A 14609-nucleotide genomic window follows, 5' to 3' on the forward strand; every position below is an offset into this window, starting at 1 on the left:
GAAACAGGAACGTTTGTAGATTAGTTGAATTTAAGTTTGCACCAACATAATAAAATAAACATTACGTTCACTTTTTCATTATTGTGCCTACACACCTGATCTGACCTGTGTGTGACATTATAACCACCAAGTGTGTATTGATTATCTTTTTTGTGCGGTTAAAGGCGCATCTGTCGTTTTTCCCGTTTCCCTCCACGGCATGTTTTGGAACAGGCCAAAATTAGCCAATCGTAGAGCTTAACGTCACTCACATACATCATCTGCACATGGGATTTGTAGTTTTTATACAAACGCTCTTTCAATGCTTTATGGGTCAAATTAAATGGTAAATTTGACTCGTACGCTGCCATCCGGACCTTCACCATAATGAATAAGGTATTAAAAAATTAATTAATGAAAGTTCTACGTCATGAGAAGTGTACATATTTTATTGCCCATTTAGGTTTAAAGGCTGCGTTTCCTAGGCTGTCAGGTGTATAAATACAACATAATAGCAAATAGCGCCTCGTCGTTGCTTATTCACTTTACATTGGTATAAAAATGGTATGTCGGTCCAGATTATAAATCCTAAAAACGTAGTAAAATGTCATAATCGTAGGTGTTAAGTGTTAAACACATTACAGCTTTACGCCTGTGTCAGATTTGGTACAGTCCATATTGTCGACGGAACTAGTCATTAGGGCTGTGTTCCAAACTGCACATTGTGTGTGTAAAAGTGCACTAGATAGCTTGTACGCGCCGTAGTGCTAAGTGCCCTTTTGTCGACACTATGAGGTAATTTGCAATACCGCCTCAGTACAGTGAAAATCTTAGGAAAATGAGTAGCACGTAGGTTTTACACTGTGAGGCATTACAGAGCTGCATCACCCTGCAAAGAGAAGGCGTTTTTAAATGTTTACGCGTTTCATACTTAATAAAACCATGTCTATTTAAAGGTTTTGTTTAAAAAAAAAACAGACATTTTGTTGGCTGGTTATTTCTGAGCAGGACGAACATCATCTTTGACGTTAGCAGACGGAGCTCGCGAGCTACTGGAGGTCAGTCTTTAATATTTGCTTATTTTTACATTTAAAGTCATATGTAGATAAATTGTTTACATAATAATGCTGACATGACAAATTATACATTAAACATGGCATTTTTGTCTCATACAACTAACTATACATACATCTTATATAATGATAATACATCTGCGTTTGACTAGTACGGATGTTGACAGACGCTAATACTGCGTCCAATCCGCATACTACGCACTATGTAGTGTGCCAAATAAATGATGAACAGAGGTGCTAAGCAAGTGTACTATTTAGTTTGACAGGACGCGATTTGAGGCGCAGCCTTAGCCAATAAACGTACTGTTAATCCCTCCAGCTGGAGTTCTAATGTTGGTGAACGTAAAACGAGAATACACTAAGAATAAGACTAAGAATCGTATTTTAATCCAAACAAATGAATTAAATGTAGTAAGTACATTTAAAAAAGACACCAAAATCGCCGTTAGCTGGCATCTCGGCTAAATAGCTAGGCAGCTGGAGTCGCATACTACGTACTAAATAGTACGCCAGAAAAGTACGCAACCTATGAATGGGCGTACTACTTAGTGTGCTAGTATGTAGCTGGCTATATTCTTATTGAATGACCCTATTATAATTAATAACATTTCATAGCCTAAATGTCATTAATCTAATTGTGCTAAGTCTATTTGTGCCATTAGTCTATTTGTAGAAGCAAATTCATTTTGTTAGTTAGAGCATTACAGGCACTTTTAACCTGTGCCTTCACAATATCCCACACTACTACTTGGTTATGACATTACTACATGATTATGGAAAACATACCTACATTGTAATATCTAAAAGATATAAATATTATATAATTGTTAAGATTATTACACTTAAATAGTTTGGGTGTTTAGGTGACTAAGTAGTAAAATACATTAGCCTTACTACCCACTAGACTTTAGGAGGTGCACTTGTCGGTGTGCTGGTCCCAGGCCCAGATAAGATAGGGAGGGTTGCATCAGGTGCATACGGCGTATAACTGTGGCAAATCAGGTATGCAAACCTGAATGATTCCCTGTGGTGACCCCTGGAAAAAACAATGCAATACCTTTAACATTATGCTGGTTTAAAGCACTGGGTGATGCATGCTGTTTAATTAGGACACTTAATATTGTGCTTTCATAATTGTAATCCATTTGCAAATGCATGAATGTAAACAGAGGGTTGTTTATTCGGGCGAACAATCATTGTTACCAGGTTCAGGTGTGATCATTGTTACCATGGTCCAGTCCTTAACTTGAGTGCATGATGCAAGATGTTTAAAATGAAACTGATATTGGGGATGTGCAATTAATAATGGTCATTGGTAGAATTTTTGACTGGTGTGCGAATAGAAATCACAAACAATTAATGCATTTAGGCACAAACGATATAAATAAATAAATAAAACTGATTTCAAATTAGTAATACTAATTGAAACGTCATTGCCTGAGCAAGTGCTTCTGTGTGCTATCTTTACTTCAGTTCTCTACAGAAAGGCTTTTTGGCTGGTTGACACACGAAGGCTTGATGTCTTAAAAGTGGTAATTTTGGCAATTTGATACACAGCATGGGATCACTCGCTTTAGATGAAGATAAAAGAGCTTTCACTCGCTAGGGTTTTTTCATTGTGTTACGCTGGTGCCAGATATTAATGGATAAAATTAGAATTAAAATTAGATTAGGTAACATTTATTTGTGCAGCTTTCTATATAGGTGCCGCACTTAAAACCGTTAAATAGAAGAATACATGTAAGGGATGTGGGTACTCATGTATCTTGTACTCATTCTTTACACCATTCGTAACCTGTTATCTGAAGTTATCTGAGCTATCTGAAACCCTACCACCTTTTAAACGATTCATGAGATGGTGGCTGGTTAATACATTGTCTTTTTTCTTCTTTAAGAGGGGAGTGTTTTAAAGAGAGCACTGTAGATACGTTGGCCTAAATTAGATGTTAACTTTTATCTCATGTGACAGATAAATGTAGAGCAATTACATAACATTAATAGCTTTGGATTATAATTATATAAAAGTATTCATATTCATTAGATTAATATTGACATGCCTTCAGAAAGTATTCAGACCCTTTGTCTATTTGCTCATTTTATTGCATTGCATTGCATTGGATTTGATTTAGACTAGGTATATTTGCCATTTTACCCATCAATCCACATCGTTCCTGGCGAATCCTCTTAAGCTGTGTCAGATTGAATGAAGAGCTTTTGTGAGCTGCAAACCCTAGGTCTTCCCTTAGATGTTTGGTGCAGAGATTTACCCAGAAGCCACTCCAGGATTGTTTTGGCTGTATGCTTTGGGTTATTGTCGTGTCGTGTCTTCCCAGAGTTCACGTGCTCTGGAGAAGGGTTTGTATTCCTCAATTCTTACCAGCCTTTCTGTCCTACTACTGATAAGCACCCCCATGATTAGACCAGAAAATCTCGTTCCTGATGTTGCCAGGGTCCTTTACAATCTATTTAGCCATTTACTGAACATTGACTTTTATCTTGCCACTCTGCAATACAAGCTGGTTCAAATTATGGTATTCTGTAGAAATGGTTGTCTGTCCAACAGGTTCTCTTCTTTGCACAGGACCTTTGGAGCCTTTTGGAATGACTGTTGTAGCGTATTTTATTCTGGTACCAATATAATTGTAGTATTCCTACATAAAGGCACCACTATCAATCATTTCTCTTACATTTGCTATTAATTAGTTGTTAGAAATACATATTAATAGGGCACCAGTCCTATGGACGTGACTTTATTTAATTATTTATTTCAGCCCCTGACTCAGCGTCTGTCTGTATCAAACGTTCCCACATTGTACTCGTCGTACGCTTTTCTCTTTCTCGTTTGCGCAAGGCTGTCATGAAAGCAAGTGCGTAGACTGCGAAGATGATTAAATTTGAGCGGACCTGTGTTTCTTTCACTATCCGTCGGCTTAGTCACGGTCGACCTTACACTGTTATCCTGGCTTTGGTCTTTTTTTCTCTGCCACACAAAGAGGGTGTTCATTCAGGTGTACTGATGTTAAATGCCCACTTTCTTAGTCTTATTATTAAAACACAGCTCTGATCTGATCGTTCAAACTCAAATGCCTTGATCTCAGAACTGGTGCAACCACTGTGTAATCCCTGCGACTGATTAGGGATAAATAACGGTCCCGAGTCACCACCCCATCTGCATCCTGCTACCACACAGTGTAGATCTTGTATGACATCCTACATCCATCCTCTTCTGTTTCATCTGCGTGTCATAGAATCACACAATTAGCTGAGCTGCGTCATTCATCACCTGCGACCTGATTACTGTGTTGCTAGCCCTGACCCAGAGCCCTCTTTGCTGTCCCTTTGACACCTGTGTCATTGGACGATCTGCATCCTCTGCGTCATCATGCAATCTGCCTCCAATGTGTCATTACCCATTCCGTGTCCTTTGTGCATGCCAAATTACCTGATCTGTGTTTTATATCTGTGCTGTATAAGTTGGGATTAATAATGTAGGGTAAATGGCCAACCAATTGCTCGAAAAGTAAGAAAGGAATTGCTGCAGTGACTGTGATCAAAATAGTTCATTATTATTATTATTAGTGGCTGAGAACCATGATGTAATGGACAGATTATTTGCTTTCTTGATGTGTGATTGACTGCTAGTATAATACACTCATACCAGTACAACATATGCTATCATGTCACTAACATGTTAGTGTCATTGCAATGCTGAAACTGGTTCATCCCAAAAATAACATCTGGTTAGTGGTGGTCCACTGGGAGTCCATTTCTGTTAAAAGCAAAGGAAAAAAACGCTCAGGTGGCGCGGCGGTAAAGTACGCTAACGCGCCAGAGTTGGGTCGCATCTAGATGCATCGTATCGAAACTCAGCTCTACCTTTCCGACTGGGTTGGGAGGCAGTATGAACAACGTTTGGCTGTTGTTCAGGGTTAGGGGTAGAGTCGGAGCATAACTGGTGCGACTGCGGCCCCTGCTGGTTGACTGACGGCGCCTGCACAGGGCTGAGTGACCCTCCGTGCGCGGTGTCTCTCGGTGTATGAACTCGGCTCGAGCAGGTGAAAAATGCAGGCTGTACTGACTGCGTGCCGGAGGGGGGCGCAAGTCAGTTGAGTGGCGTCCTCAGTCAGCGGCAAAAGGGTCGAATCAGTATAGAGGACGCATTCAGGGTAATTGGACATGACTAGAATAGAAAAAAAAAAGCAAAGGAAAAGACAAGAACTGCAATTATGAGATCTCCTGGATCATTAGTGTTCACCTTTTACATCAACAAATCTGAATAATTGTATGCAAGAGCCATGACAACAGAAACAACTCAGCATCCCAGATCAATGCCAAACTCCATGACTACCCTTGTACTCCAAGGCCCTTATTCTCCAGGGTGGAGGTTCTAGCGCAATCTGATATCCAGACACATTAGTCTACTGAGCTACACTTTTAGTGGTGCTGCAGCTAGCCCCTTAGTAGCAGGTACACTAAGATTAAATTCATTATTAATTTATACAAATATGTCAATTTTCATGACCCACTTTATCCTGGTCAGTCCCAGGGGCTCAGTTCCACACTGGGCGCAAGACAGGAATACCCCGAACAGGACGCCAATCAATCATAGGGCTTCAACCATTTGGAAAGCCGCGTACATGCTTTCGATCTGGACTTTTTTTGGTGGTCCGGATCGCCGCGTGCTTTCAGAATCACAGCCTCACTCCAAATATCTCAATGTCGTAATTCTTTTCAAGTGGCTAGCACCGGTGCTCCCCGCATGCTGTTTGGATCATATTCACTCCACACTAGTAAGCCGGGAACCCTCCAGCTTGACCTTTCCGCCCAGCACCTCAAGCACGACAAATCAAGGGTTCCCAATTCCACAACACCCCAGATGCCTGAAGAGCCGTCGTTCAGCCGTGTACATAAAGCCCCCTGAAAGCGTTCACTCTTTTCGTTTCGTTTTTTGAGGTTCTGAATCATCTAAATGTTGCCGGTGTTGCTTACTCAAGAGACTAGCTCGGTAGTCTTAACGGCTTCGGAGCTCCGAATCCCAAGAGGGTCATTTGATGACAAATCACCGGAGCCTAATGCCATCTGGCAGAGATCTCAGAAGTCGCAAATCTCCTGCTAAATTATGTAGAGTGTAGAGATGGGCATCTAGTTGAACGTAAATCAGCGTGTAATTAACTAATGCTGAACTTCAAAAATACAAATATTGACCGCAATGAGTGTATTTCCATGTGCATTAATGATCTGATCATGAAAGGATTTCCGTAGTGATCTGATTATTCAGGTTGTCATGTATAATGTACAGTGTATATTTTGATAATTGGAGCATATCTGTTATCTGATTGCAGAAAATCTGGTTAAGACGGCTTGATTTTGCCCACTAATCAGATTATATAGTGCTCGATGAAAGACGCAACAGGACACAATGTTGTGTTAGACTTGCATACGTTTTAATTACACTGCTTTGTATTGGTAATACAATGCATACAATTGTTATACAGTTGGATTAAAAGTGTGACTGCTGCTTAATCCGTTTTGCATTCGGTCATTCTTGTCACTTATCCTGTTTAATTCTAGGGATGTCCCGATCTTTGAGATCAAGGCATTTTTTTACTGATCGGTATGGGCTTTACTAAGGCCGATCCTAAAGCCCGATCCTTTGTTTTACGTCAGCATGTCCGCTGTGTGGAAATACTTTAAATTGGAAAGTGAAAGAAGTCCAACAGCGAGGTGTAACGTCTGCAATGCGAGCGTTTCACGAGGCGGTAGGAGCAGAGCTTCGTTCATTACTGTAGAATTTTACTATTTATATGGTGTGAGTCAAGGATCACACCGGTTTACAAAACAATAACTTTTAATCCGAGTATGAAAACTTCAGGATCGTAACGAGTTTACGTGTCACAAGACTGAACGACATCTCGGTATCAAGCACTCTGATTGGCTTAGTTATGTAACCGAGCGTCGTAGTGATGCACTCGCTTAATAAAGAAATAAAAACACGCTATATTCACAAATTGTCGGGAGCATTTAACACTTTATTAACTTCTTCTGTTACGGTACCGAATAGCGGACAGCTAGAGTCATCGCGTTAGCCAAGCACGCTATTCCATGCACTTTGGAAGCCCCAATGGGTCAAAACACATTCACTTCGCGTAGAAACGTCCATCAAACCATTGTCACAATACAACCACAGGAAAGTTTGTTACAGTTACAACACGCATACAAGTACGGTGGCTCATAAGAAACAAACCAGATATAATTTAACCAAACGATTTACAATTACTACCAATTTGATACGGCACCTAAAAAATAAACACTCAGCCGAATACAGCGAGTTTATTATTATGTGATGAGAAGAGGAACCGGCTGTCCGCTAACACGGCAGAGATGCCGATTTTCCTCAAAAAGGACCTTCACTTCATTCTGAGTGTTCTAGTTTTACTACTACAATGCTGCACTAAGTTTGTTTACTTTTATTTTGTAAAAATAAAAGAACATTAAGCAATAGCTTGGATGCAGGCAATTTTTTTCCTACAGCACTACAGAGCTATTCAGTTGTTAAACATATACATCGGATTAATTTGAATAACTGTAATGTACTTGAAGTGTGCACTGTGTGAACAGTATTATCTAGTTCTTATCTAGACAATATCTAGGAAATACAAGTATCGGTTTGAGACTCGGTATCAAAATTAATGATCGGAATCGGGATCGGGACCAAAAAATAACTTTGTTTGTAGCATTCGGTCTCTAGACCAAATTGCCCTCGTGTATGTGGGTGTGTGTTTAAGCATGTGAGGAAGAGAAGGTGTTTGTCTTTCTGGGTGGAGGCACAGATGTATGCTTTATTTACTTTGTGTATTTTGTTGAATAGAAGCGAATGGTCTTATTGTTTAACCATGCAAAGTTCACCTTAAGTCTTATACAAAGGTAATACAAAGAGGAATTAATGGGTTTCTTCAATAAATTGATCAAGAGTCACCGTTGTTACTGTAAGGATGTCAGTTCTAAAATACCAAGAAGTCTCTGAGTTCTCTACTTTTAGAGCTCAGTGTTTGCTTTATTAATTCCCTTATTAATAGCTGGCACAATGGTCCAGTGACTATAATAGTGGTTCGATTTGCTTTTTACGGTCTTTAAGACAGGACTAAAAATAATTCATGTCCGAGCTTGTGATTACCCAGACAGAAGTTAAACATAGCTATCAGCTCCCTGTGCTGTCGCTTGAAAAGTAGCAGTTACTGCTGTGCTGGAAGGGGGGTGTCATTCCACTTAAACTGATTGCAGTGTGAGATCTGGGCTCACATAGGGCTGGGCGATTTTGCACACAAAAAAAATCTCGATTATTTTAAAATTATAACCGATTGTCGATTACGATTTCGATAATTGAAATAAGACTCAAATTTCTTTTTTTTGTGTTGTAATTTTAAAGAAAATAGTAACACCACCACCTATAATTATCCTTTCAAGGGACTCAAACTTTATAACAATAACAATATCACAATAATTAACAATAATTAAAACAAAATAGAAATCTGAATTATCTACATCCTTTATAAGAATAGCTCACAAACAACTCTTATTTTAAATATTGTGCAGCAGAACCACCTTACATTAGAAAAAGAACTACAAAAAGTTCTTTACAGGTTTCTTAAAAAGAACACGAGCCTGTACTGTGCTGTTTCCACCACTGAGTGAGTCTGTATCAGTATCTACACTGGGGGGGCACGTTCTGCTTCTAACTATATGGACTACAAATCCCATGCTCTCACGGACTGTCACGTGACTGTCACATGTCCCGGTCAGCCAATCCTGATCGCGCTCACCGGCTCCGGAGTTTTGATTCAGTTCGGCGGTGTTTGATTCAGTGAATCTTAATTAAACTCTTCTGTTTGTGTCTCGTTTTGCCGATCGTGTTTGCGCTCCTCATTTCTGAATCGAACCGTTACCGTGTATAATCCTTGTTGTCTTCCGTTTACTGTTTAGTTTATCCTCTGGTTTTGGACTCTGTTTTGCCCTTTTTATATTAAACTTTCCCTGATTTATATTCCGCGAGCGTCTGGTCAGGTTCTGCCTCGTGACGTTGGTATTTTAATGAAAATATAAAGTATGTAAACAATCGTGATTGTCACATTCTAACATCGGGTGAAAACGTTCATGCGAATTAACCGAATGAATCGTGAAAATCGCCCAGCCCTAGGCTCACAATGATGAACCATGATGGGATCCAATCATGGTGTCGTGACATCACAACTTCTCATGCGCAGGGCCTCTGGAGGTCCTGGATATGTTCCACTGTCTATAATTAAACAAGCTGTTGAGTCAAACAGAAGGTGCGTCTGTACTGTAAACACTGCATAGTTGCGCCTTTATTATTATTTTTTAATTAGTGTGTTTGTATCGAGCAGTAGCACAGAGCATCATTAATGTTATCTGGTGGCTAATATTTACCATGATCTTTATGAATGGTTTCCACTCTGTGACGATCCTTACCCACAGTGGGTCTTTGGCTAATATTTGTCTGTACAGTGGTGCAAGACATTACGGGAATCCACTGTCGACATGCTTTCTGCACTTTTGTTTAATTATGAGGTGGTGGAATATGGTAACGTTGCTGATTGCAATCAGCTTTTTAGTTTAAATTATGGGTATAGTCTAAACATCAACATGAATAATCACCACATCACATCATCAAGGAAAAGTTTTGCTTGTCAAAAGTGACAAACTGTGTTAAACTGTGTCTTGTAAGAACTATAGATGCATATCATTTTTATCCCATTAATACCATCACCTGATCCCTATGCATCAACCAATACTGATACCACTTTCATCCCAATGTACCAGAAGCTGTTGTGTTGATTGTGTTAACTCTGGCAACATGAGGAAAAAGATTCCATGTTCTGATGCCAACCAAAATAATACCATTCCTAATACCCTAATACTAATACCATCCCTACTAGGGATGCATCAATACCATTTTTTCACAACCGAGTACAAGTACATGTATTTTTGTACTTGCCGATACCGATACCTATTTAGAATACCGTTTTTTAAAAACAAAAACACACGTGAGAAGTGACGAGAAGTTTAATGATACCACGTCCAAAAATGCACGTCAACAAGTAGCGAGCGATCAAAGTGTTTGTGCGCTATCGTGATGAAATCAAGGAGGAAAAATAAATGAATCTGAGTGGATTTGGCAACACGAACAGCATGGATTGTTCTGTAGTGAGTTGGAGGTTAATAAATATTTTTGCAATGTTGGTTGTTATGTTTTGTAGAGAACGATCAGGTCAGAAATACTGGAAAACGTGAGTGTGGCGGTGTATTCTGATATAAACTATATTATCCCCCTGTCCCACCTGTTTACACTCCTCTCCTGCGTTTCCCCTAACACCGTATCCTGCGTTCTCATTGGCTGTTCGACATGTCACTCATTCCCAGTCGCGCATCTCAGATCAGATATCTGACGTGCTAGAAAACTGTTGTTGGATAGTTCACACTTAGCGACAGTTAACACTTTTGAAACATCAATGACCCAAAGCATACAGCCAAAACAACACCATATTGGCTCCAGGGCAAGTCTCAGACTGAAACTCCAGCAAACATTTGTGGCAGTTTACAGATACTCGCCGTTTAGTTTGAAGGTACTTGAGAGGATGTCGTGAAGAGTGGAATAAGACGCCCAAATCCAGGTGTGCAAAGCTTGTAGAGGCGTATCCAAGCTAATTTGCAGCTGTACACTGCAAGTCTGCTTTTGTGGACATACTGAACGTACTAATCCACACCACAAGCTACCATACGTAAAAAAACAGAGCTCATTAAAGTGGTGAAAGCTGTCTTAACCATGCTGTTGGTATTTCAGTTATATAAACTTATATAAACTACTCCCTACAGATACTGCTCCTGAATGCTAGCCTCAGTGCTGAGCAGCCTAGTGACAACTGGATGTCATGTTCACGTACCCATGATGGAGTGCTAAAATAAACATTCCAAGATGTTGTGACTTGAATACAGATACATTTTACATTGTACACAGTGAGTTACGTTCGGTCTGATCATAATGCATTCTTACAGAGAGTCGTATCATGTATGGAGAGCCACACTATGCTCTTTGTGAATCATCCACCACTTGTTCAGGCACCTTGACCATCCAGCAGAAACCACATTTTCAGACGCACGGAAAAACCCTGTCAACCTCCCCTCAAGCTAAATGTGCCTTTTAGATGCCTGGCCAGGTCGATAATACAAGATCTCAGTGGAAAAGCTGGCCAACCCTTGTGCCATGTGCTGGTGGTTGTTGACTTGAACTGTAGACAGCATGTGCGTGGCATTAGGCTCAGTGTGTTCATCCTCCCATGCCATCCTTTGTTACCTATGAGCCCGATAAAAGATTGTAAGCATGGTATAACCAGACAGTAAACATTACAAGCACCTAATAATAACCCTGTCTGTACTGGAACATGAACTGATGATTGCGTTTTTGTTCTCAATAAAAAGCAGGTATTGTTCGACGGTGTGAGCTTATTCGATTTGGCTTTTATGCAGCCATACGCTGATGGGTCCTAAACACACAACAAAAACCTGCCGTGAATAATGAATGAAATTGCTTTTAATGCGTGCATTTGCTTAGTGCTTGTATTCTCAGACTGCTGCCCAGAATCTATAAGGACTATATGCCTGAGTGATTTGAGTACTGTTTACATTGATAAGGATTGCACTCATCTAACATTTGGGTTGGAAATATTATTTATTTAAATTTGTGGTATTATTATTATCAACATTTTAAGGACACGACAGCATGTCCATTTTATCAGCTCCACTTACCATATAGAAGCACTTTTAGTTCTACAATTACTGACTGTAGTCCATCTATTTCTCTACATACCTTTTTAGCCTGCTTTCACCCTGTTCTTCAGTGGTCAGGACCCCCACAGGACCACCACAGAGCAGGTATTATTTGGGTGGTGGATCATTCTCAGCACTGCAGTGACACTGACATGGTGGTGGTGTGTTAGTGTGTGTTGCGCTGGTATGAGTGGATCAGACACAGCAGCGCTGCTGGAGTTTTTATATACCGTGTCCACTCTGTTAGACAGAGATGATCGCTCATCTATTGCTGCTGTTTGAGTCGGTCATCTGCTAGACCTTCATCGGTGGTTATAGGACGCTGCCCACGGGGCGCTGTCGGCTGGATATTTTTGGTTGGTGGAGTATTCTCAGTCCAGCAGTGACAGTGAGGTGTTTAAAAACTCCATCAGCGCTGCTGTGTCTGATCCACTCATACCAGCACAACACACACTAACACCACCACCATGTCAGTGTCACTGCAGTGCTGAGAATGATCCGCAGTATTTTGACTATGCTTGTATATTTTAGGGGTCGCCTCAGCAAATGTAATCTATAGGAAATCACAGGAAACCCTTCATGATAGAATAATCAACATCTGTTTTAGCTATCAGCTATTTCATTCTTAGTTCCAGTCTCGGGCGTAGCTCGGTAGAATAAGCTGCCACACTAATCAGGTTATGATTGATCACTGCTATATTGTTTACTCTTTCTTTTCTCTGCTTCCAGGAGGACCCAGTTCCTGCACGCTTCTGAACACAATGGTTGGTCAATGCCTAATTAACCCCACCTGCTCCTAGCTCCGCTGCATTCTGATTGAACAGCTTCTGTGAAGCGAGCCTCCCATCGCCATAGGTGCCATGACTTAGAAATACCGCTCAGTCAAAGATGGAGAAAAAGAAAATGTGTCCCCGCTTGCTGGACTACCTGGTGGTAGTTGGAGCCAGGTAAGAGTGTGTGAATTGTACAAACTTCGACTAAACCTTTATGTGACCTTTACGATTAATATCCTGTCAAGATACTAGCCTGTAGATTTTTAATACCAGTCTCGTACAAAGCTGTTTGTTTTTCTGTGGCCCCTTCAGGCAGCCATGTAGTGACAGTGTGGCTCAGACGCCACAGCTTCTGAGACGCTATCCACTGGAGGACCATTCTGACTTCCTCCTCCCGCCAGACGTCGTGTTTTTCTGCCAGCCGGAGGGCTGTCTGAGCGTCCGGCAGCACCGGGTCAGCCTGCGCGACGACTCCTCCTTCGTCTTCACACTGACTGATAAGGACTCTGGCGTAACGCGCTACGGCATCTGCCTCAACTTCTACCGCTCCTTTCAGCGAGGTCACCATCGTCCACGCCCAGAAAGTAAAGGTAAGGGACAGTTGAAAAGCGTCGGCTGTTTTCGCACCCGGTTTAGTTGTTTACAGCTAAATGAAGTGAGGTATGAAGTTGAATGTTTGTACAGCATGATGCACAGTTTGACACTTTGTTCCCCAGCTGTATAAACATTCTGGTTTTACCTAATATTTATTAGTTAGAAAGCTAAGAACTACATGGCTTAAAATGCAATATATTAGCAAACATACGTGTATGTGGACCCCTCTATTGACTACTAAGTTCAAGGGTTTCTAAGCTTTTTTCTTTCTATATTCCATTCATCCAGAAAAGCCTCCACACACAGACCCAGCAGTTGAGGCCACCGAGAAGTGCGATCCCTCCACCTTGTCTTTCTCGGGCGACCACGCAGCCCAGCCGACTGGCGATGGTGTGCCAGTGCCGTGCGAGCCAGGCGAAGGAAAGTCGCCGCGTCCCAAACGCACCAGCAGGGCCTCGACGCGAAATCGCAACAGTATGCTCACGTCGTTGTGCGTGCTGAGCCACTACCCGTTCTTCTCCACCTTCAGAGAGTGTCTGTACATACTTAAACGCATGGTGGACTGCTGCAGCCAGCGACTTAACCAGAGAATGGGCATCACCAAGGGCGTTCAGCGGTAAGTGCTTACTCAGATCATGGATTGTCCTGACTGTAGATTTGTCAACCACACCTTATTCTATCCGTTAATGGCATAGGACTACTACTGACCCAGATTTAGGTGAGTGGTGGAGCGTGGGGCTGGGTGTTGCCTTGCTACTATGTTAAGATTAACACTCTATGAACTGAGCAATATTGGATTGTACATATTGATGGTTTATAATAAAAAAAAAAACAGTGATATTACTGATGCTATACTGTACATATACTGATTTGTATTGCAGTACACAGTATGCTATGCAGCCAGCTATTCAGAAAGTTTATCTTTCGCCATTAACATTTCCGTAGCATCACAATTAGCATTATTATCAAGTGCCGTCAAGTCGATTTCGACCCCTGGTGACCTTATGGATAGAGTTTCTCCAGAATATCCTGTTTACTGTTTGTGTCTTAATGGCTCGTTCATTGTTCCTTTAATTGTAGCCGTCCATCTTCTTGCTGGCTCCTCTTGCCATTCTCTTTCCGACACAGTTCCAAGCATAAATGTCTTTTCTTCTCATAATGTGTCTGAAATAAGAGCGCTTCCAGTGAAAGATTAGGTCTGATGTGGTCAAGGATTCATTTATATGTCTGGACACTTCAGATCTATGTTTGGAGATACAGATCTTACCAGTTCTTTCATTCTTGTTCTGCCAAGTGTCAATCTGCACTGAAAAACCATAAAGGAACTCTTTACCAAGACAAAAGCAAC

General features: G+C 41.0%; 1 protein-coding gene across 13 annotated transcripts in view; it reads left to right on the forward strand.

The window, feature by feature from the left end:
• Positions 1-457: 457 nt before the first annotated feature.
• madd (MAP-kinase activating death domain) overlaps positions 458-14609 on the forward strand; it is a 51349-nt gene continuing 37197 nt past the window's right edge. For 5 of the 13 annotated variants that reach the window (XM_062989434.1, XM_062989427.1, XM_062989428.1 and 2 more), the window contains exons 1-4: positions 819-1037; positions 12624-12841; positions 12980-13257; positions 13550-13877. In XM_062989434.1, the coding sequence (XP_062845504.1) occupies positions 12783-12841; positions 12980-13257; positions 13550-13877 (665 nt within the window). In that variant the 5' untranslated portion in view covers positions 819-1037; positions 12624-12782. Of the gene's footprint in view, positions 544-818; positions 1038-12623; positions 12842-12979; positions 13258-13549; positions 13878-14609 lie in introns of those variants that run through there. The other 8 variants (XM_062989424.1, XM_062989422.1, XM_062989423.1 and 5 more) reach the window with 3 other exon arrangements.

The sequence above is a fragment of the Trichomycterus rosablanca genome, chromosome 27 (assembly GCF_030014385.1).
Source record: "Trichomycterus rosablanca isolate fTriRos1 chromosome 27, fTriRos1.hap1, whole genome shotgun sequence".
In the NCBI taxonomy this organism is placed as follows: Eukaryota; Metazoa; Chordata; class Actinopteri; order Siluriformes; family Trichomycteridae; genus Trichomycterus; species Trichomycterus rosablanca.